General features: G+C 38.9%; 2 protein-coding genes across 9 annotated transcripts in view; one reads left to right on the forward strand and one right to left on the reverse strand.

Annotated features, from left to right (window-relative positions):
- SRPK2 (SRSF protein kinase 2) overlaps positions 1-22410 on the forward strand; it is a 393623-nt gene that overhangs the window by 256268 nt on the left and 114945 nt on the right. Inside the window, exon 18 of one of the 3 annotated variants that reach the window (XR_009610358.2) lies at positions 19110-19922. The exons of 1 other annotated variant lie outside the window; for it this stretch is intronic. The gene's annotated coding sequence lies outside the window, so the exon portion shown is untranslated. Of the gene's footprint in view, positions 1-1416; positions 1801-19109; positions 19923-22410 lie in introns of those variants that run through there. One more of the 3 variants, XR_009610356.1, reaches the window with a different exon arrangement.
- The window catches only part of KMT2E (lysine methyltransferase 2E (inactive)), a 100755-nt gene continuing 80086 nt past the window's right edge, over positions 1742-22410 (reverse strand). For 4 of the 6 annotated variants that reach the window (XM_060633786.2, XM_078442548.1, XM_078442549.2 and 1 more), the window contains 13 exons: positions 22242-22340; positions 13899-14063; positions 13281-13589; positions 9880-10134; positions 9576-9720; positions 8637-8887; positions 8213-8269; positions 7510-8073; positions 6240-6526; positions 5286-5374; positions 5057-5182; positions 4777-4874; positions 1742-4010 (listed from right to left, as the gene is read on the reverse strand). In XM_060633786.2, the coding sequence (XP_060489769.2) occupies positions 2502-4010; positions 4777-4874; positions 5057-5182; positions 5286-5374; positions 6240-6526; positions 7510-8073; positions 8213-8269; positions 8637-8887; positions 9576-9720; positions 9880-10134; positions 13281-13589; positions 13899-14063; positions 22242-22340 (3954 nt within the window). In that variant the 3' untranslated portion in view covers positions 1742-2501. Of the gene's footprint in view, positions 4011-4776; positions 4875-5056; positions 5183-5285; positions 5375-6239; positions 6527-6873; positions 6928-7509; positions 8074-8212; positions 8270-8636; positions 8888-9575; positions 9721-9879; positions 10135-13280; positions 13590-13898; positions 14064-22241; positions 22341-22410 lie in introns of those variants that run through there. The other 2 variants (XM_078442550.1, XM_081795024.1) reach the window with 2 other exon arrangements.

A 22410-nucleotide genomic window follows, 5' to 3' on the forward strand; every position in this document is an offset into this window, starting at 1 on the left:
TTTGTAAAGACCTGTCCCTAATAAGAGCCTAACTGGTGTACAATGTTAAAAAAAAAAAAAATGTTCTAGAAGGAATAGATGTTTGTATTAGGTATAGTATGTTTTTTTTGGCGGGAACCTGGTGGCTTGAGGATAAAGAATACATACAAGCCGAGCGAGAAGCGCTGGTTATACAGAACACTGCAGCCGGCTTGGACGTTCTAGTGAACGTCCTGCTTTTCCCCTCTGGTCCACATCAGGCCTTCATGGAGAAGGACAAGCAGTGGACCACATACATGATGATAGCAGATGTGAGAGGCTGGCTGGCTGGAAATTAGAACTGCCCAAAGGCTTAAAAAAAAAACAACAGATACAGGGGCTTCAGAAAAGCCTAGACTTTTTAGCTGAAAAGTGATTTACTGACTTCTTCCTGTGCCTGGATTATACTTAACAGTTAACAGGACAAACCACTGTCCTTGGGCAGATAACTTCAGTTTGTATCCACAGCTGGGATTATTCCTTAAATTCCGCTTTTAAATTGTCCATTTTTTTTTTTTTTTTTTATGACTTCAATGAAATTTTGGTAGAGGACAGTATTTGGGAGTATGTGTGTTCTTCATCGAGAAGTCGAGGAATTATGTAAGATCCTACAGTTCATAGAAAAGTTTCTCTATACATGATTTGTGTAGTAGGCCAATTTGTAACTGAGGAATCCTAAATCCTTAGGAGGACAGTCCTTTAAAGAGTTTGAATAATGCTGTTCGCTGTGCTAATAGTTAACCTTTGTTCTTGGAAACCGTTGGGCTGGGTGATGTAGAGCCATGTTTTTCTTGGACAAGTGTTTTTTTAGTGAATACGGGAAGTACAATTTTGTTTGCTAAAGTCAAGGAGGGCAAAGTTGACCTAAATTCTTTTAAAACTTGAAGCTGATTAGAATTGAGCCCTAAACGTGGCTCAGTGTGCCCTTATTAGCTGATTTTCAAAAAGAAATGGGAGTTAAAAGTGTGCAATGTGACTTTCATTACTGCCAGATATTATCCAGTCATTTTTAGTCTGTTCACTTGTTTCTCTAGCACACAGAATTTTTGTGCTGTGCCAAATTATGCCAACTAGGGAAAACTGGAAAAATGCATTCGTGTCATTACTAATACTCCTCAGAGGCAGAAGACAGAATTTATTTTTCCAAAATAACTAGCATTTCCTATTTCAGCAAAATGTTCACTAGGCTGTTTTCATTTCACTTGAGAACTCTAAGGGTAACTAACGCCTTCTTCCTTTTCCTTTTGTACACCCAAAACGAAGTATTTTTTTTCCCTGAATACTATAGAGCTAGATAATAAATGTTAATTTAAGGTTTAGAGATAATTTTGATTAATCAGGACATTGCAGTCACGCATGTTCTAAAGTGTACAAGTTAGATATTTGTGTGTTTTTTAGGTCAACTACTCCATATTTTACGGGCTCTAACTGTATCACGTGTGATGCTTTAATGATACGGGCTCACGTTGTACGATGTCAGATAGAAGTAAATGTGCACAGCATCTCCACAGCAGAGTAGATTCCTGTGAGTTGGTTCCTGCGACAGTGACAAGTAGGGACATCATAGGAACAACCCCTTACTGCTTCCTGATGACTGCTGAGGTGGTGGTCGCTAAAGAAAATGGAAGGCTCCTTACAAACTACATCTGAAAAACTGTAACTTTTTGTAAAAGACCCTTGTTTGAACAGACTCCAATCTCAGAAGTTGTACAGGACAATCTGGTAAAACTGACATAATTGTGATTTATTAACATGAATTAAAATGCCCAACCAGTGCTTCAATGTGACAGTATATTTAAAATAAAAAAGAAATTAAAGGCCATATACTGTACTACTCTCACAAAGATCACACAGTTTTGCAAAGACCTGTCATATGTACAACGCTATATATCCAATGAGAAAAGCTGTAAGCAGTTATATACGCAAAGGAAATGCAGTATTTACAGTGTGTCGGGAGACGTTAAAAATCATCTATACATTAAATTACATTTTGCTCGCAAATAACCGATAAAACAAAATGAGCCATGTCCACACCAAACTATAAAAATCTGTATTGCATTTTTTTTTTTTTATATCTAAGATGCACTCACAGAACTGCTGACAGGAAGAAAAATGAAAATCCTCATAGTGCCATTTCTTAGCTGTGTACTTAAATGCGTATGTATGAAATAATATAGAAAACATTCACTAAATGAATTTAACTGCAACAATAAAATTGAAAGATCATGTAGCATCAAATCTACTGCCAGAAAAACAGCTGGAATGTTCACTTACAAAATAAAGATACCTAATACTGGCTTAACAGCACATCTTTTAAGGAATTTTAAAAAGCAAAAATGGGAAAAATACAATGAAAGAGCACTGGTTTTTTTTTTTTTTATACAAAGTTTCATGTACAAGCTTTAAAAAGTACCTTAACAGGTACATATGAAATATACAGTTTATCTTACAGAACATTTTAAAAAATGTTTTTGGGGTCCATTTTAATGCCACCCTGAACCGTGGTAATTGTTCTGAAATGTCGGTGGCACCTGCGCTCTGTGAATCGGGATTTGTCCAGGCACTGGAGATGCCTGCTGGGGTCCTTGAACCCCGTGTGGCAGGGCCACAGAGCCAGGATGAGGACAGAACCCTGAAGCAGTAGGTGTTGGAATACTGTTTGGTCCTTGGGGCTGGAGATGAGGCCCTGCGACTGGTAACGGACAATGCGGCCCTGTTCCAGAAGGCTGGTGTTGGGGTCCCGGCCCCAGAGTGGTGTGGTGTGTGGCTTGGGAGGGATACGGTGGTACGGCCGGATGAGCACTTGAAGGAAACAGTGGAGGTCCTTGATGAGGCGGGTGGTGTAAGGCCTGAGCGGACGAGGTGTGGTGCCCAGAAGCCAAAACACTGGAAGGTGGCGGTGGCGGTGGCGGAGGCGGCGCCGAGTTGACAACATGCTGGTGTTGTGCTGGCAGACCTTGGAGTCCCGTGGAAGGATGGGGCGGTGGGTGGTGATGAGGGGCGGGACCAGGAGGCGGAGGGGGGGGTGGCAAATGGTGGCCCGCAGTTTGCGAATGAATGTGCGACCCGGGGGTGACGGCGTGAACGGGCCCCACCACGTGAGCCACTGAGTGTTGCTGATGGGAGCTCGGCTGCTGGACGAGGTGCGGTCCTGGGGCAGGGGGTGGGGGGGGTGGTGGGGGGACCACGGTGGCAGCAGTCTGATGGTGGATCGGGGGGTTCTGAGAAGGCAAGAAATGCCCTGGAGTAACATGGTGTCCTGGGACGGTTTGCTGGCTCGCGGAGCCAGGAAGTGCTTGATTTGGTCCCGACGCAAACACAGTCTGTTGGGAAAGCCCACCTTTAAGCTGATTATAATTCTGAAAGTTTGCAGAGGGCTGCTGGTTTTGATAATAAGACGAGGAAGAAGGGGGCGGAGGGGGTGGAGGGGGTGGAGCTGCGCTGTTCAGACTCTGTTGGTTGAACTGGGTGTAGGTGGCTGAAGATTGTCCCGAGGGGGTCTGCGTATATAACGCTCCGGAGGTCGCCTGCTGAGTGCTGGCTTGCAGGGTCTGTGCCGCGGGGTAGAAATTTCTCTGAGGCTCTCGCTGAGGGGTTCCCACCTGAGGTGACTGTGCGTGATGAGGCCTATAGGGAGACCCTAACTGCTGGGCGGGGGGCTTTGGTGAGAGATAACCGTGCTGTACCGGCGGGTGAGGTGTCGATGATTTGGGAGGATTTTCTACGTGAGGGGACGGAGGACAGTGCAACTTCACTGGCGCAGAAGGCAGCTTTTGTGGAAGTTGCTCGGATGAGCTTCGAACGAGTGGCTGAGGAGGATTCTTCGAAAGCGCTTGGGTGTTATTTAATAGCTGTTTCTGTTGGAGCTCTGTTTTCAGGTGAACACCGTTCTCAGCTTCTGACACAGTAACTGTGGCCTCCCAATGGGACTCTGCTTTTGTGAGTATTTTCCCATGTGCTTGGACAGGAAGTACAGGTCCCGGTGAACCAGGCTATGAAAAGGAAACAAACCATGTAAGAAACGTTTTATGTACATTGAGGTTTGTTATCGGTGGTATTTAATGTTATTTACATGTTCATTTATAAATGAAGATAGAGTCGAGAAGTCCATCACAGAGGCTTGGGATATTGAAAAGCCAGCTTTTTCAGAGGCTACAATAAGTTCTGATAACTAAGGTTAAACTGAATTCCCTGGATTAATTTTTATTAAGACCAGGTTAAGGAAATAATGGTCCTTACATTTAATTTGCCTTTTTTTCTTAAGCGATGAAACCTGCTTTTGAGGCTTATTTTGAAAGATTTCTGATAACCTTCAATTCCATAAACTGAAATTCCTACACCCTAATGATAAACCCAAACTGTTTTAAATATGTATGATGTCACGTATGAGGAAAAAGAAAATCAATCTCCTATCCCTCATCTTTAGTTTCCAAAGATACTGCCACGTCAGACCACCCCCCCCATGTCATGATTCAGGGTGGTAACAGCATTTCTTTTCAATGAGTGTCACCTGACCTTTTGTTTTTTGAGCATTCACTGAGTGGTCAGATATTCTACGAAAAGACTGAATTTCCTGGGGTATGGAGGTGGAATTCTAGGAGAAAATGTAAATTACTGAAGCACAGTGAGCACACTAGACCATTTGGTCAAAAAGTATCCAAAAATGACAACCGGATACTTGATACAGCAGAAAAATCTCCGTATGCATATTACCATCCACTTTTCTGAACAGCCTTGTTCAAAGGTCAATTTTATTACCTTGCTCATTTTTGAAGGGCTTTTACAAGTATTTTGAGAAGTGTCTGGGGATGGACATTCATTTGTAGTCACGGATTCTGGATTTTCAGGGTCAGGATCTGTAAAGCAGAAGAAACCTATATAGTAAACGTAAGATTGCGCGACAGTATTGTCTTGCAACTAACACTTTGTACAAAGCAATGTCAATTCTATTCAAACCAACTTTTTATAAAGGCACTCTCCCTTCTGATTTAAAAAGGTTCTTAAAACAATAATCATGATGGGTCCTCTGCTTACTGACCTTCCATAAGTTCACTGAAAGGAGGGACTGGGCCCTGGGGCTGCAACTGGGGAATGTGATTTGAATGAGATGGAGGTGAAGACGGAACATGACCCGGTGAGCATGGGACACATGGCGACTCTGCCCCTGGAGGTGAAGCAGACCCAAAGACAACATTAGAACCGCAAAGAACGAGGGTACATTGTGGTCAGCTGGCTCCACTTTTGGGCAGAGGCACAGGCTCACTTACCACTATCTCTGTCTTTTCGGTGATCGCTGAGGAGTAGCGCTCGCTGGTAACTCCTTTCTCTCACCTGCTCCACTGAGGTTGAAGCGGTCCTTGAACATAAAATCATACCGTCAATTCAAGGAAGGTACTGCCAGCTAGATTATTCTTTGTCCTGGATGGTCAACATGTCCTCTCAGACCAAGGCTTTTGCTCTGCTGGGAGAATACTTAGGTGTAAAGCTTTGAAAACAGCCTGTCTTTTCTTTATCCTCATATATTTAAAGAGCTCAGTCAGACTCCATTCCTTTGTCTTAAGGCAACTCCTTGGTGGAAGGGAGCAGGGGGTTGAAGGGTGACATATCAGCATCCAGAATGTCACTGCAGGGACCCATACCCTTTATAAATTACCCTGTGTCTGACAGCAGGAAGCTCTTGGGGGTAAGGGGACCAAGGAACAACGTGAATGAGCCCTTCTGCCCTTTGCCAAGACCCACCTATATCTGGCCTCTATTCCTACTGAAGAAGTACTAAAGTTGGTTCTTCTTCTCTGTAACTGGTAACAAGGGCGTATAAGGAAACTGCAGGATGTTGACTATGATACAAGTTCTTTGGAGACGAGTATTTGTACGAAAAACGTGAAAATTATCAAAGAGGAAGCACAGTGGACCCTTAACAGGCAGATGCATAGCTGGTTTAAAAGCCTATCAGCAAAAAGGATCTCTCTGAAGTAGGACCACAGACGTCTATCTCCTCAGCACTGGGGGAACGACGACAGACAGGAAGAGAGTTCCTTAACAAAAGCGTGTGCTTTTCAGAACAGCAGACTTCAGGTCTTTACAAACACGGCCGCGTTCAAAACCAGCTATGTAAGGGGTCCTGACTGGAGGATAAAGAACACCGACTGCTTTAATTACATATGCATGCATACTACCCAGAGTTCTAAAGTTCCCAGTTAGGTTTTTTGAAACAGGCTTACCACTGAACTTCTGGTTCATTCTTCTCGCTGGCGGAAGCTTCCTTAACGGGACAGTTATTGCTGGTGTCTTCTGAAGCAGCGCTGTAAACCGTAGGCGGCGCCGGTAACGGCAGGCCCGTGGTGCTCTCTGCCTGCTCCCTGCTCTCGGTCCTGCCGCCACAGCTGTCACCGCTGCTGCTCGAGTTGCCACTTGCATGAGGGGACACACTAACCAGGGGAAAGTGGTCTGCCTTGGAGCCACTTTTCCTAGCTTCACGCTGTCTTTTACGGTATTCTAGCAGGGAGACCTGAAGCAAGAAAAGGAAAAGCAAATCTTTTTTTCTTGTTTTATATGTCAGAATCAATCTATTCTTTTTTTCTAAAGAGAATTACTGTATTTACATTAGGAAAATTATGTAAAATAATTTTTGAACAAATAATAATAATTAACAATTACCAATGGCTATTATATTGCCAGGCATTGTATTTAGATGATTTACATACATTATCTCATTTAATCCTCACAACAACCCTATGAAATAGGTATATTATCATCCCCATTTTACAGATGAGGAAATTGAGTAACTCACTCACTCAAGGTCACACAGCTGGTGAGTGTTGGAGCCGGGATTCGAACCTAGGTCTTACTTGAAAGCCCGTGCTCTTTCCACTATACTACATTGCTTCCCACAAAGTTGCCAACTGGACTCTGTTATAAAAATTAAAAGCACACATCACTAAAATTCTTTTGACTTGCAAAGCAATAAGCCTATTAACAAAGAAAATACGTGTTGTAGTCCATCCCATTCCTCTGAGATAAGGCATTCTAACAGTCTCAGTATGTCTGCCAACCAAATGGTGGTAAATCAGGGAACTTCAAGTAGTATCTATAGAATACTTTCCAAATATTCATATCCGTGGTCTAAATACTGTCGATATTATGGATTAGGAAAGAAGCAGGGCTGCCTGCTAACATGTAAAATAAGGATAATAGCACAAATATTATTCAACTCTGCTTCTCTGGCTGGGAAGTGGTTATTCTTTCAGTGAAATAAATCATCTAGAGGTTTCAATCTCTGAAACCATGCTTAAAGAATGTCCCACAGTTCACTAGAATGTTTTACTTGTCTGTAAACATATTCTAATTGAGCATTTAGAAAAGGTTTAAAATGTACACATCAAAACTTTAACTTGAATAACTAAGTATGAATGCCTCCCATAACTATAATAACCCTCAGAAGTAGTATGAAAAAGACACTATTAAAAGGACTAAAATCGTTAAATTTGTAACCTTTTTCTTTTGTGGTGGATTCTGGGGTGTGCAACTTCCGTCGATCAAATTGTCATTAACAGTCCGTCCGAAACCAGAAACAAGCCCATCTTCTGAAGTACAAAACACAGGTGTTTCCATAAATATGCCTCTAGTATCATCCTGCATCAGGCACTTTGACTCACTTATTCGGAAGCCTCCTCCAACCTCCAACTGATGTGAGGGTGTCAGGTCCCTCAAGTTAGAGTTTACAGAGAAGTTAACTCCTGTTCTGTCAGGACTCTTTACCCAGGAAGAATACATTGTGCCCCGTCCAGAGTGAGTAGATTCCAGTTGGCTGGTAGGATCAGTCCTGTCATGTGTAGGTGGTTCCATGGTTTTAAGTAAGGCAGTCTGCTCGATTGAATCGAGTCCCAGTTGAAGGTCTGACACAGAATCCTTTTCTCCAGGGCACTGCCTATTGACCTCAGTCCTACTCCTGGGGCTGGTATAACCGATAGTCTTTATTTCTTGCAGACCCAGGTCAGTTAAATTAGAATTTCTAAAAGGCCCCAGTGTTAACATGGTCGAAGATCTGTCATATCCCTGTTTACAGAATTAAAACAAAAAAAATTACACAAATAAGCACACCTTGAGACTACTTATTTTAAAATCTCATAATTTAAACAAAATAATAATAGGCAAAGGTCACTAATGTCAATAACCTTATTGAATAACTCCTTACCTCTTGATTATAAGTGCGTCTCTTAATTTCTGGAGAACTTTCTGGGGAAGAAATATTCTATATAAAAGAAAGAATTGAAAGTTAAAATATAAAAATTAAATCCATGATATTTATAGAAATGAGAACAAACTATTACACAGACTTTGGTTTTAAACTTTCTTTTGTTTTATTTCTATTCCCCACATAAGATACCTGCCTCAATTTGATATACACAGCCATTCAGTCTGATGCTGAGTATCAAAATAAGATGAACATTATGCTCATTTTAATAAAAATGTAAAAGTTTAAATTCACATAAGTGAATGTTCCAAATCTGCATATTTGGTTTGTTAAAAACTTTTTTTCTACTCTCAATACACTGGGGGTTGCTATTAAATACCAATCCCACAGGGGTTCCCCCCCCCCCCCCATTTAAATTTCTCACCTCAAAGTGCATGGTATTTCCTGGTGTGCCAGGAGTTACTGGGGTAACTGGCGAATATATGGGCTTATAACCATTTCTACAAGCTTCATCATCTGATTTTATCCGTGGAGGAGTGGCAAATGATGGGTCCGTGGGAGTAATATCTGTGTGGGTTGGTGTAGCATATGGTGAGGGAGTAGGTGTGGAGGTTTCTGAGTAAGCAGAATCTAGCAACTGATAAAGTCTTCGTTTTTTTAGTGGTGTAGTTAAATCTGTTGATGCAATAATAATTCACAGACATTATATTGCTGGTATGTGCTACAATCTGTAATATATTCTGGGAAAGATCAAAACATCAACAATAGTAATTATGATGACTTTCACCCCCAAACTAAATTTCAGGGTTTTTGAAGATACTACTAACATGAAGCAATCTCTCCCCACCCCTCCCTGCGTTAATTTTACTATTACAACATGCATTATCTTGCCAAATGACTTACAGGCCTAGGAGTTTCTAAGAAGTCTTACAAGTACAGATGTTAATTTAATCGATTTATTCTAAGAGTTCTATTGAATCTGAGAAGCAGCCCGTAACTTCACCCCTAAACCCCAACATACATAGTACTACAAATGAAGGTTTTCATGTTTATCTTCATCTAAAAGGTTAGAGGACAGAAAAAAGTTAACAATATGCTTCTTGGGGCCCCTGGGTGGCTCAGTCAGTTAAGCGTCTGACTCTTGCTTTTGGCTCAGGTCATGGTCTCAGGGTTGTAACATGGAGCCTGCTTGGGATTTCCCCCCCTCCCTCTGTCCCCCCCTGCCTGCACATGCTTACTCGCTCTCTCTCAAAAAAAATGCTGCTTTTATAAAGTACATAATAACTAGAATATGTTTGCTGTAAAAACCATTTACATCCTGCCACATTCTTCACACTAAAACAGTACTGAAAAGAAATTCTACCTGGAAGAGAACAGCTATCATTTAATAGCAGTGGACTTTTACTTTCACCATTGACTGTAGGACTTCTGGATCTTTCTTGACAGGGTGAATTAAATCTATGTAAAATTGCTGAGTTTTCCTCTTCTAAAGCTTGTTTCAACCATCGCTGAAATAAATAATAAATGAACAGAAGTCAGTTTGTAGCTGTTTATACAGCCTGTAAATGTAAAGCTGATGCTAAAAGCATTTCACTGCCAGGAATGATAGCAAGGAAGGAGACTGGCCTTGGCTCATCCTAGATTTATATAGCCAAAGAACAGTTTACCTTCTTGCATGAGCCAGAAATGTTTTCACTAGGTTCTTTTCTTCTCCTTTTTTCTGAAAGGAATGGTGAAGTAAATCTGATATAGTGCTTAGGAGTAGAGTATACGTGGGGGCTGTAAGTGAGGCCGGGTAAAGAATTGAGCTGTGTGGCTAACACTTCAGGATCTGTAGTTATGCGCAGAGGCCTTTCTGAAAGGCTGTCAGAAGGTTTTCCAGTCTTCTCATTCTTCTCACTTAACCATTCACTGACCAAGTGCTAGAGAAAAGAGAAATCCGGATCATTCTACATGTAATTACAGTTATACAGATGCTCCTATAGAACACTCTGACCCCAAATCTGAAAACATATTACCCAAAATGAAATATTTAAATCATTCATATGTCTAAAAAATCAATCCATCATTCTACATTTCCTTGGGTACCTCCTCTTACTCCTAAAATTTTTTATACAATAGTACTTTGCAGGAAGAAATCACATAATGGTACCTTCTGTAAAAGAGTCAAGTCTAAGAGATTCAGTACCATCTTATAAACACACAAAAACACTAAATTTAGATTTGCTACTGCTTCTATGACCTGTTTGTTAGAAAAATCTGATTTTATGCAGTGCTTTTCTACCCTGATTGACTATCAGAATCCCTAGGAGATGATGAGACCAGTGTATATACATTAAAAAAAAAAAGGGAGGGGGGTGTTGGCATTGACAATCAATATTTAAAATTTTACACAATCCTTTTTAAAATTCTGTTGATTTTTTTAATTGACAGTGCATGCAGTTCAGACTTTACTGGTAACATGAATATGCCTGATCCCTAAAGTATAACGATTACTCACTTTTCTTGTAGGCTAGTTTTAGTTATTTAATAAAGTTTGATTGTAATGGGCATGGAAATAAGGATTACATTTATCAGCACAAGCACATTTTGTCTGCTGTGTGGGCACTGATCTTTTCTATGTGGGTATCAAATGTATCCTTTTTATTTTTACTGGAAGTGTAATTTGTTAAAAAAAAAAGTACTAAAAGTAGTTAATACATTCTTACACATGCAGATAAACACACATTAAAAGAATGATCTACCCACATCCTGTCTTCCAGAGATAATCATTATAAGCATTCTAGTATCTTTTTTTTTCTCAGTGTCTATACAATTGGTTATGTCCAGAACAAAAACCAGAAAAGCACATGGAATCTGCACCCAGATGCCTGGATTATGCATCCTGGCTTTGCCACTTACACTGTGACCTTTCCATAGGTCAAGTTATGCAATCTTTCCACATCTCAATCCTTATCTGTCAAAGAAGGGTCAAAATAGAAACTAGCTCTACAAACAGGGTTATTGCAAGGATTAAAAGAGCTAAGTAACATAAAGTTCTTCAAACAGTATCTGGCACAGAATAAGTACTATGTATTATTAAATTGAATGAGGCCTTTACATTAGGAGAAATCATGATAATTCGGTACTCAAACAGTATACTGTTTAAAAGAAGGGAAGGGGCACCTGGTGGGTGGCTCAATCGGTTAAGCATCAGACTTAGGCTCAGGTCATGATTACGTGGTTTGCAAGCTTGGGCACCACACTGGGCTCTGTGCTGACAGCTCAGAGCCTAGAGCCTGCTTCAGATTCTGTGTTTCCCTCTCTCTGCCCCTCTCCCACTCCCACTCTCTCTCCAAAATAATAAATGCTAAAAAAATTTTTTTAAATAAGGGAATACCATCAACAAAACCTGTGGCAAGAGAGGCTTTTTTAGAGAATCAAATACGATATAAGAGTCTACATCTCAGGTCAGGAATTTAAGTAAATTGATAACACCACAATAATTTAGTCACTTTAAAATTAAAAGGCAGGAATTATGTCCTATTTGTATCTTCTCTTTTAACCATGAGTTTTTCTTTTCACTAATCCAAATTACAAAGAAAAGGTGCAGTTATTTTTTGTCCTTCCAAAGTGGGCAAGAATAACTTAATTGTTTGGTTTTGTTTTTTTAATTCCAGTATAATTAGCATACATTTAACTGCTCATTAATAAGGCAAGTGTTGGCTTGTTCAAGATCTGAGGGGCTGTAAGGAAGAGTACAGACTTCCAATTAGAACTGTATTTAGATCTTATCTCTAACTAACCCTCTGATTCACTGTGAAAGTACATTCCTGGGCTCATCCTGGTTGTTTACTGATATATTTCTCCTGGCCTCACACTACCTACAAACTGTGCTGAACTTGGTAAAAACAAAGACAAGATAAATTAAGTCTCAAAATATTTTGTTACAAAAGTGTGCAAGAATTACTATTTATGATCTAACCCCTCCCCAAAGAGTCTAAGGATTACCACTTTGGTATCTCTGCTCCAATCTACCATACTCTACACTGGGGATGGGGGCTTCATATGGATGTTATTTCTGAGCTGTAAAGTTCAGGTTGATTTACCTTGATGAATAGTTTCATAATTGCCTCATTCAATCTGACAGTTTTTCAAAGATGAACAAATTGATCTAAACCTGCCCTTCCCTTACGGCAATCAGTAATTCCTTCACATTTAATTTTTATTATTTACCTATACTGTGAAATTTGTAAGAAATACAAAAAAATAAAGGATAACATGTAAAACCAGTTGTTTCTGAGAAGTGTAAACTTAGTACATAGGGCATGCAAAAATAGCAATTTTGATAAATTCTTAAAATCACTGCATTATGATTTACAATACGAAAAGGTCTTCTTGATATACTGAATATTATAACTGTCTTTATTAACAATAACGCAAGCATTTTTATTAACTGATTTTTATAGTTCTGTGATTCTCATTCTTGGTTTAAAAAAATTTGTCAGGTGGGGCTGCCCAGGTGGCTTACTCAGTTATGTGTCCCACTCTTGGTTTTGGCTCAGGTCATGATCTCATGGTTTTGTGAGTCTGAGCCCTGCATCAGGCTCTGCACTAAGAGTGCAGAGCCTGCTTAGGATTCTCTCTCTCCAGCTCTCTTTGCCCCTCCCCCGCTTGCACTGTCTCTCTCATAATAAATAAATTAAAAAAAAAAAAAATAGGGGCGCCTGGGTGGCTCAATCAGTTAAGCGTCCGACTTCGGCTCAGGTCATGATCTCACGGTCCGTGAGTTCGAGCCCCGCGTCGGGCTCTGTGCCGACAGCTCAGAGCCTGGAGCCTGCTTCCGATTCTGTGTCTCCCTTTCTCTCTGCCCCTCCCCTGTTCATGCTCTGTCTCTGTCTCAAAAATAAATAAACATTAAAAAAAAAAAATTAAAAAAACACAATAAAACTTTGCTAGGTGTAAAAACTACGCCTGTTACTCTGTTTCCTAATGAGGTTTTACAGAGTGTATCTTAAAAACACAAATCTATTTCACATCATAAGACACTGTTTTTAAAAACAGTTCCTACATTCATTAAGAATCATACCTTCTTTGTTTTAGGGTACTTTGTAGGACATTTATTAAGTGCTGGAACTTCAGTTTCAGTAATTATTTCTGCTAGTGCAGTTTCAGTTTCTGGTTCTATTGCAAGTACAGTATTTTCAATATCATTTTGTTGTGAAGTAACTTCTAGATCAGGAGAAGACGGCTGGATATCTGAGCACATGCTGACAGTTCTGTGTCTGCGCCGCTGCTGCCCAATGTGAGTCCTGCTCCGAGAAAAGCTTTTTCTCTGTTTCGTCCTATTCACTTTGGCAGGGGCAGGCTTGCTAGCAGTTTCTTCTTTTGCTTGTTCCTAATTCAAAATACAACAGAGTGGAACTTTTGATACTGTGTTTATGTAAGTGAGAAGCTGAAATCTAAAAGCATTAATTCATTTCAGGAGCTAATTTCCTTAAATATTTTTCTGAATTCTGATATATACTACATTTACATTTTCTTATTGAAAAACAAAGCAAATAGGATCTTGTATCTCAAGTCTAAAATCTCCTAGCATTTGAAAAATGCCACTGAGCAGCATTAGACAGAATTCCTTACAGATGCAACTAAACCAGGTGTGACAGTCTCACTGGAAAGTGCTTAAGGGGTGAAAACAAAACTAAACCTGAGTAGCTTCGGCGTCACTGACAGCCTGCGCGTCTTTACACTCTGTTTTAACTTCGGTTTTGGCTGTGCTGATTCTTTCCAAAGCTTGTTCTCTTCTTTTCTCCCTTTTTTCAAGTCTGGCAAAAGCTTGCAGAATTGCTTCCATTTTCCTTTCTTCTCTTGTCTACAAAATTTAAATTTCAAGTGGCATAATAAATGTCATTGCTCTGAAGTACAATTCAGAATTGCAAATGTTCATGGCAAATGTAAAAAATAAATTCTGGGATGTTGTTAGCAAAACCTCCTATTGATGATACTTGGGGAGTGAGAGGGAACATATACACTGGAGAACCTCAGAGTCCAAAACCTCTCCAGAAACCCTGTCATTACAAATATATTTCATGAAAGGAATGAATACTTGTTGGATCACTGTTCACGATACAGATAAAGCAAAACAACAACAACAACAACAACAACAACAACAAAAGCATCAAAAACTACCTTGCTCTACCAAACTGAAAATCTCTTTCTTTATAGGAAGTTAGTCATTTTTTCAAATAAGATTCGAAAAGTTCCTACGTTAACAAATGTTGAAAAGATTACATTCATAGAAACTTAGGGAGCGAATATATTATTGACATTGTGGTACCAGGATATTACAGGCTGAAGTGCTGGGTTCAAATTATGATTCTACCAGTCATTTGCTATCTTTGTGACCCTAGGCAACTTCACAACCTAGTTAACCTTTTTGAGCTTTTTACAAAATGTAATAATAATTACACTTCACTGAAACGTTACTGAGTTCAAATAGAAGGTATCTGTGCAGCTTGCCAACAGCACTTGGAAAATGGTGGGCATCCCCTAGGTGTCGATTATTATTTGTATTTTAGCTTTCTTGCCCTCAATTACAATTCTTCTAAGGCATCCTTCTTCCTCTGACCTGTCTTCCGCTGACAGTTCAAGGCAGGGACTGGAACAACAAGAGTTCCTCTGATCTTCAGTTCTCTTTGGAGAGAAAATATTAAAAGCAAGACCCAGAGCCTTGGCCTGTGGGCCTGGCAAATGCTTCAGTTTTCAACCAGAAACAGGAAGAAGCACTTTCATCACCTGTCCAGTTCTCCAAATGAAAAGAACCAAGTCCTGAGTCTCAGATCCGTTTGGCTTTCCTCTTGTGTCAGTGACATGGGGGAGAAGGGTTCGAAACTCAAGGTCGGGATGCATGCATAGTCTTCTCCAACTTGGGAGTTTTAGTTCCAGTAATTACTAGCAGTTTCAAGCATTAAGACACCTATACTCTGGAAACTTTGGCTTACTACTCTTGCCTGTATTTTTTTTTTCATTTTTTACACTCAATAAGGGGACAAAAATCATCTGTCAACAGAACTACTCTGACAATAGTGACTTTCTAATTAATCAGTCTTCAAAACAAGTTATCCTCAGTCTCTTTATATTACAGGTAAGAAAACTGAGGTCCACGGAGGTAAGATTGCTTGTTACATGTCTGCATCTTCCTTCTCTTGCTCTGGCACTAAAATAAACGGCAGAGGTGAAAATAGTCTTTTCACTGGAACTGGAAGTTTTAAAGCTGAGTTCTTTCCTTAGTTAATTTCTATCTCTGGTCTTTTAATCACTTTACTCAACCTCCTTGCATCTTATGGCTCTCAATTAAAACCCTGTCTCTATATTAGGGCTTTTCTAAAATCCTAAATTTAGAAATCTGGAGTGATTAGAAAATAATTTGGGGGGCACCTGGGTGGCTCAGTCCAGCTTCAGTTCAGGTCATTATCTCGTGGTTCGTGGGTTCATGCCCCACATCAGGCTTGCTGCTGTCAGCACAGAGCCTTCTTCTGATCCTCCTCTGTCCTCCTCTCTCTCTGCCCCTCCACCGCTCATGTTCTCTTTCTCTCAAAAATAAATAAAAAATGATAATTTTCATAACTGCTTCACCTGTTGAACAGGGGACCGGGTGTGGAGAGAGGAGAAGGAGCTAATTACTGTGGTTATTTTGTCTCTTCAAAAAATTTTAAAATAGATCTGAGAAAAGTACATTTTTCCAGAAGAAACAAACTTGGCAAGAATGATTTTATGTGTAAAAAACTTACCAGTATTTAAGGTAATATGAATTTATGACAAAATAAGTTTGACACAGTCCAGTATTCACTGGTTTTAGATGGTCAGAATGAGAGTCAGAGATTGATACAAGGACCAAACTCATTCATTTAAAAATTTTTCTAAAGGAAAATCCTTTAGAGATGACTCCATCTTTTTGAGCTAGTCAAGATCTTAGGGGAAAAAAAAAGTCTAGTCCTGTGCTGAAGAAACCAAAGCCCATGTGTATTAAGTGACTCACTCAAAGGCAGAGCCATAATTCTTATCCAAGGTTCCTGGTTCCTAATTTACTCTCTCCATTTAACCACCAGTGACACTACATAAGCAAAATAAAGCATAACTCCTCTCACATTTACTACAACTGTCAGCCAAAGCACTAAAGAGATATCCTAATACCTTTAACCCAACTTCATCTTAAAAACACACAAATGTTGGAAATGTAAGCATGCCTTTGATTTTCTACATGAAAAAAATCATTAGCACACTGATCTAATTTTATTTTAAATTCCTGAAGGTTCCCAGGTCATTCAGCATTTTCACCAATGCATCCAATACATTCTTTGACACATAACCATACGTATAGTATCTAGTTAATGACTGAAAACTTAGCATCAATTTTACAGACCTACCTGAAAAATAACCAGTTTTATATATGGCTTAGGGTAGTGACAGCCTGTGTAGGGGATCAGTGAAATTAGGAGTCCTAATTAACCTCAGCAGACCCTAACATCTGTGCTTGATGTAGTTGAGATTATACTTGTCACATAAGACATGTTCTATAACCAGGACTCATTCCAAGCCCATGAGCAGACCTCAGGATCACTGTATTATCTGTGAGCTGGGCAATTATTGACGCTGATCCAGAATTACAGTTAAACAGGTTTGCCTTTCAGGAATGAAACTGACACACTGTTAACGCTGGAGTATTGGGAGCTAAGCTGAAACTATGAAGGCTCTCTGATGAGATCAACAGATTGCTTTTATGACCTGTATCTTAGTTTATGGTTTTACAGCAGCAAATATAGAGTGCTGTAATTCCTGTAAGCAGAATAAAGTCTGCTTACTATCCCTTAAAAGCATTTTATCACTTGAGGAGTGGGTATTTTGAAAATTTTTATTCTAATTTTGTGCTTCCGTATGTAAACACTGGAGCACAAACCTGACTTGAAATCCTCTAACTTGATATGCTTGGAAGAGACTATAGAGAACTTGTTTAAGACTCCTATTCAACAAATGCGGAAAAGGTAAAGTCCAATATAGTTGTAGGGGTACATACTAAAGAACATGGCTTAAAGTTTGATACAATATTGCAACTGAAAAAATAAACCCCACTGAGTAAATTGTTATAATTCATCCCAATTAGCAATAACTGGTACTTTTTAACTGAGTGAAAATAAGCTGATGAACTGTGCCCCACACTAGCTTTAAAGGGAAATGTGCTTAGTAGTAGAGTTAAAGAATTGAGAAGGAAACAAAATGAAGACATCTAGAGACTCAAGGTTTCCTTTTTTCCCTTGCTAACAGATAAGAAGTGGTTCTTCTTAAAAAACTTGCCTTTTAAAGGAAAGGGAACCAGGAGGGCCAGTCTGCTAAATTACCCCACCCATAGCCTTGAAACAAAGTAAAAGGGATTCCTTACTCAAATGACTTTGCTTATCCTCTCGAACAAGACTTAGAGATTAATTTATTAATCTTTTAAAAAATGGTTAAGATTATTGATTACCAATAAAATAATTGCAAATAGTCAGTATGGCTTGTGGAGTACCCCCATTTCTTCTCTACCACACAATGATTCAGTTTCTCTGCACAGTATTGTTTCCTCTTTGATATTTGTTTCTTATTCTATGCACCTGTGTTCCATGAAAGCTTCTCCAGAACCTTGCCTTCTTTTTCACCCAGTACTTTCAATGGTGCTCAGTGTATAGCAAACACTCATTTTTGTTAAATGAATAAGAACTGTATATACATTATATAAAGCATATGTCACTGTTATATGAAAGCATGAGTGAAGTATTTAAATGAGATTTGGGAAATCTTGAATTTATTACAAAGCAGCTAAAGCTGAATATCCTCATTTTGTTTGAATAGAACCCCAATAAAAATAAATGGGTTCCCATTTGCTGTTCAATACCATAATGTCATTAGTTACTCGTCTTTAGAAACACAATTCCTAAACTCTGTGATGAGAACATGGGACCTAAGAAAATCAGAATTGGTAACCGACATCAACTTAATCATGTTATAAGGAGAGAAAAGTGAGATGGGGGATGTATTTCACATGTCATCAGATGGCTTTCCTGGTAAGGCATTTATCCTGATATCTTACTATTAAAATTTCCTCGCCATTTTCTAAAGCTATCTTCTAAGTCAAGTTACTTCCTAGAGGAATTAACAGTAGTGTTTTCCCACAGGATGCTTGTTCCATCAGATAAAAATCTGTGGGATGTCAAAGGTATCACCACAAACAAGTTGGAAGGGTGTCAAAGTTTACAAAATGCCTTCATAAACAGAATTTTTCAAATTTTTAAACACACCACCACGTATATACTGAAGAACTCAAAGTTGGGGATCTAAAGCACTGTTTACTAAACTCAACTGGCCCCAGAGCTTCCCCCGCCCCCTACCCCACAAAACATATTAGTGTTCTGTGGAATAATTTCTGATGTGAAGGATGAGGGATAAGAAAATTATGGCGAATCCTGCATCCTGGCAAGGCCTCCAGGGCACTACCTGGGCTATAAGGAAGCTTCACTTAATTCACATTCATGGGCCTACCTATATCTCTACTTAAATGGCTGCCACAAATATTTAGTAGGCTCATTTATGTACTTTATAAACACCTGGAATTTTTTTCCACAGGAACTGGGGGCTGTAACAATTTATAAAATTATAAATTCTCACCCTTATGTAGTTTATATTCTAGTGATCTTCAATTCTTAGTATCAGCAGATACTTCAGGAGGGTCTTTTCATGTCATTATACACTGGGTGGGGCAAGCCTCATGTTTATTTAAAATTTTCAAAAGCTTTATACTTTAATTGATCACATGTTAGTTCAACAAAATACGATGAGCTTCCCAAAATCTAACCCCTTTCTGCATACTTTCTTTACCTCTGACAAGGTTATATGGCCACCTCACCTCCCCTTACTTCACCTCCCGTGCATCTGGGGGAATCCACTCAGTAGTGCCCTGGTTTTGGAATCAGGTGAGTATAAACAGCCTACTTGCATTTCAACTGCCATAGCTTAATGGGGTTGATTTTAAGATTCTCTAAAGTCAGTTCCAACCACCGCCAAAGAGGTATCTCTTACTAGCTAAAAGGAAACCATCTATTTATTCAGTTCTATACCATTTAGACACAGGTGTGCTTTCGTAAGTAGGTAACAACTTTCTAAGGGGGAAAAATAATAGAGGGAAAAAGAAATTTTTTAATAAAAGAATAGCTTTCTATCTGGCCACATAGTAATTTGAATAAACATTCTTCCATGAAATCTTTATCATTCAACACTTAATGTGATCTGCTATCAACCAAACTTATCTCCCTGTTCCCCCACCCCAAAAAACCACCTATATAATCCCAGCCAAATATGATTTATCACTTTTATAATTACCTCCAGGCTCTTTCCCCTGGAGGGCTATTTCTGTACTCCATGTAACTCCATACATTGTACTCCATACAATTTAGTTACAAGGTAATCTGTACTTGTTTAAACCCCACCCCTAAGGTCCATCCTAAATAGTACCTACTTCATGAAATGGTCTTTGACCCTACCTCCAACCACAGCTGTAAGTTACCTACCATATTTATAGCTCCTTTACCACATTTCTTGCTGCACCATAATAGTTTCTATAAATGCCCTGAAAGGCAGAGACATTGGTCTTCCATTCTTACCAAAAAAAAAAAAAAAAAAAAAAAAAGACAAGCAACCAAAATACATACTTCCACCAGTGCAATTTTTGGAGACTGAGCAAAATGCTAAATATTAGGTCATGTATGAAACTTCCATTTGTGTAGGTAAACACTGTCAAATCAACAATTTCATATGGCTCAAGCTATACTACAAAAGGATAGGCTAAAGTATATTTGAATTTGGACATTACATGGTATTTATCTGGGAGGAGAGTAGGACTAACTCCTTTTGTATCCCAATCTTGTAAATCTACAAGAGAACTAGTACCCAATAATGATTTAAAGTCTTTCCTCTCACAGGAGGAAATTTCAGTCAGTTTCTCAGGAGCTGACCTTAATGTTTCTAACTACTACTGTTAACCTACCCAATACAAAAGGCAGACACTAAAGGCTGATTAATATTTAAACTTTTCAAAGCCAAATATTTTGGTCCTCAAAAATACCAGTATGTGGCAAGGGGTGGGGAGAGACCATGCCAACTGGCTTAAGAATCCCAACAGTGCTTTTACATTCTGCTTATTTGACCATACCCAAAAATTCTGTAATTAAAATATCAAAGCAAATGTACCAATTAGAAATAACATTGCAATGATTTTGAGGGTCAAGGAGCCAAAGATTTTTAAATATTTATTTCATATCCCTTTAAAATACCAAATTCTAAACACTAATACTTTGCAAGTTTTCCACATTTTATTTGTATGAAAAATACCCAGCTGCACAGCAGCTACCTTAGAGGCAGATATTAAAATGAATATGCTAAAATGGATATAAAATTTAAAGCATTTGCCTACATTAATATAGCATACTAACAGGTAAAATCCTGACCAAAAATGGATTCCCAAGTAAGCCTTTTTGTTTGTCCAAAGTTCGATCAGCAAAAGGGTATTTCTATTTTCTGGGATCTGAAAATGAGGATGTTCTAAAGTTCATGGATTTTCTCAGCATTAATAGATAAATTTTAAAAGTAGCCCCATAGTCATAAAAACTTTTAAACAAAATGCAACCTGAGTAAAATTATTTTAAGGGCATATAACCTGTTTTTTAAAAATTTCATGATTTTTCAAAGTGATTGTTGTAGCCCTTAACTTATGAAAGAGGTTCCTCCTTATCATACACATGCATCATCCAAAACCAGTGATACTCCAAATTGGTTTTGCAGATTAGCGCAAATATGCTGCTGTGGCAACTGTGGAATGAACAGGCCAATACTGAAAATCTCCTCAAGAAAGGGCCACAGGTGATTTGGGTAGGTACAGATAATTCAGATGTAACCACATCTTGAAAAGGGTTCAAGATAGTTCCTTTAGGTATAGGAAAAAAACCCTCCTCCTTTCTTTATAACCAACCACGTCCAGTATTTTCTCCTAGTTGTTTTTCTTCTCTCTGATCTCTAACATTACCCTGTCCCCTCACAGCAGTGTTTGTGAAACCTGCAGGCTGCAAAAGTTGGGCTTTGCTTTCACAATTCTGAACATCAACAACAAAACCATGTTGGAGGAATGACTATCCAGGCAATAAAAAAGACAAATTAAGTAGGCCTACAATGACCAAATTCCAAAGATCCTACCCTTCCCTAAGTACATGACACCTGCAATTCCATGGAATTCAGCATGAAAATCACAGACATGAAACAAAATAAAAGGGAGTGGGGAAAACCCATAGTAAGATCATTAGTTGGTGTGTAAAATCATCTTCAAATCTTTGGGCAAACTATATCACAAAACTTTCTTAACTCGCCTAAATATTATATCCACTGCCAAATTACCATGGACTTCTATGAAAATATCTTGTATTATTTATTTGCAAATATATGTATAAAAAGCGGAACAAGGAATATAAATTCTAAACGTATTTTAATGAAAATCTTGTGATACCAGTATGAGATACAGAAATAGTAGCTACCAAACAGTGGGTTTTTTTTTGTTTTTTTTTTTTTTTTGCATAAGCCATTTATTTGGTGCTATTATAAGCTTTAAAATTCCATTTTTGCTTTACATTAAATTATGAAGTGAAAGGTACATTTAGCTAATGAAAGACATTTTGAACAGTGATTCTGGCATTAAAATTTATTGATAGTTCTCAGCTTCAAAAATGTTCAAAATTTCTTAAATGTCACATTCTAAAATGTCTAATGAGCACACAGTAAATATATAAAAGATTAGTGCAAGTTACTTGAATGGTAACAACAAAGCCAAACAGAAATGCTCAGCGGCACATCCTGTTTGCTAACTTGAAACAAACAACAGTGTAAAAGGCCTCCTAAAGGCAGCGACAATGACTATGGGAAGAGCAGCTGTCATAAGCGCAAGTGACAGCATGAAGCAGCTGGCTTCCCAACTTACCATCTTCCTTTTCCTTTCTGCAATCTGCTCCTCTGATTCCATTTCTACTTCATTGCTAATGGGAGTTTTTTCTTCTATATCATCAATAAAATCTGGTTCCTGAAAGATGGAAATGACTGCTTTATAGATACTACTATTCCATCTACAAACTAGGGACACTGCACTATTA

This window comes from Panthera onca, chromosome A2, assembly GCF_046562875.1.
Source record: "Panthera onca isolate mPanOnc1 chromosome A2, mPanOnc1 haplotype 2, whole genome shotgun sequence".
Taxonomy (NCBI): domain Eukaryota; kingdom Metazoa; phylum Chordata; class Mammalia; order Carnivora; family Felidae; genus Panthera; species Panthera onca.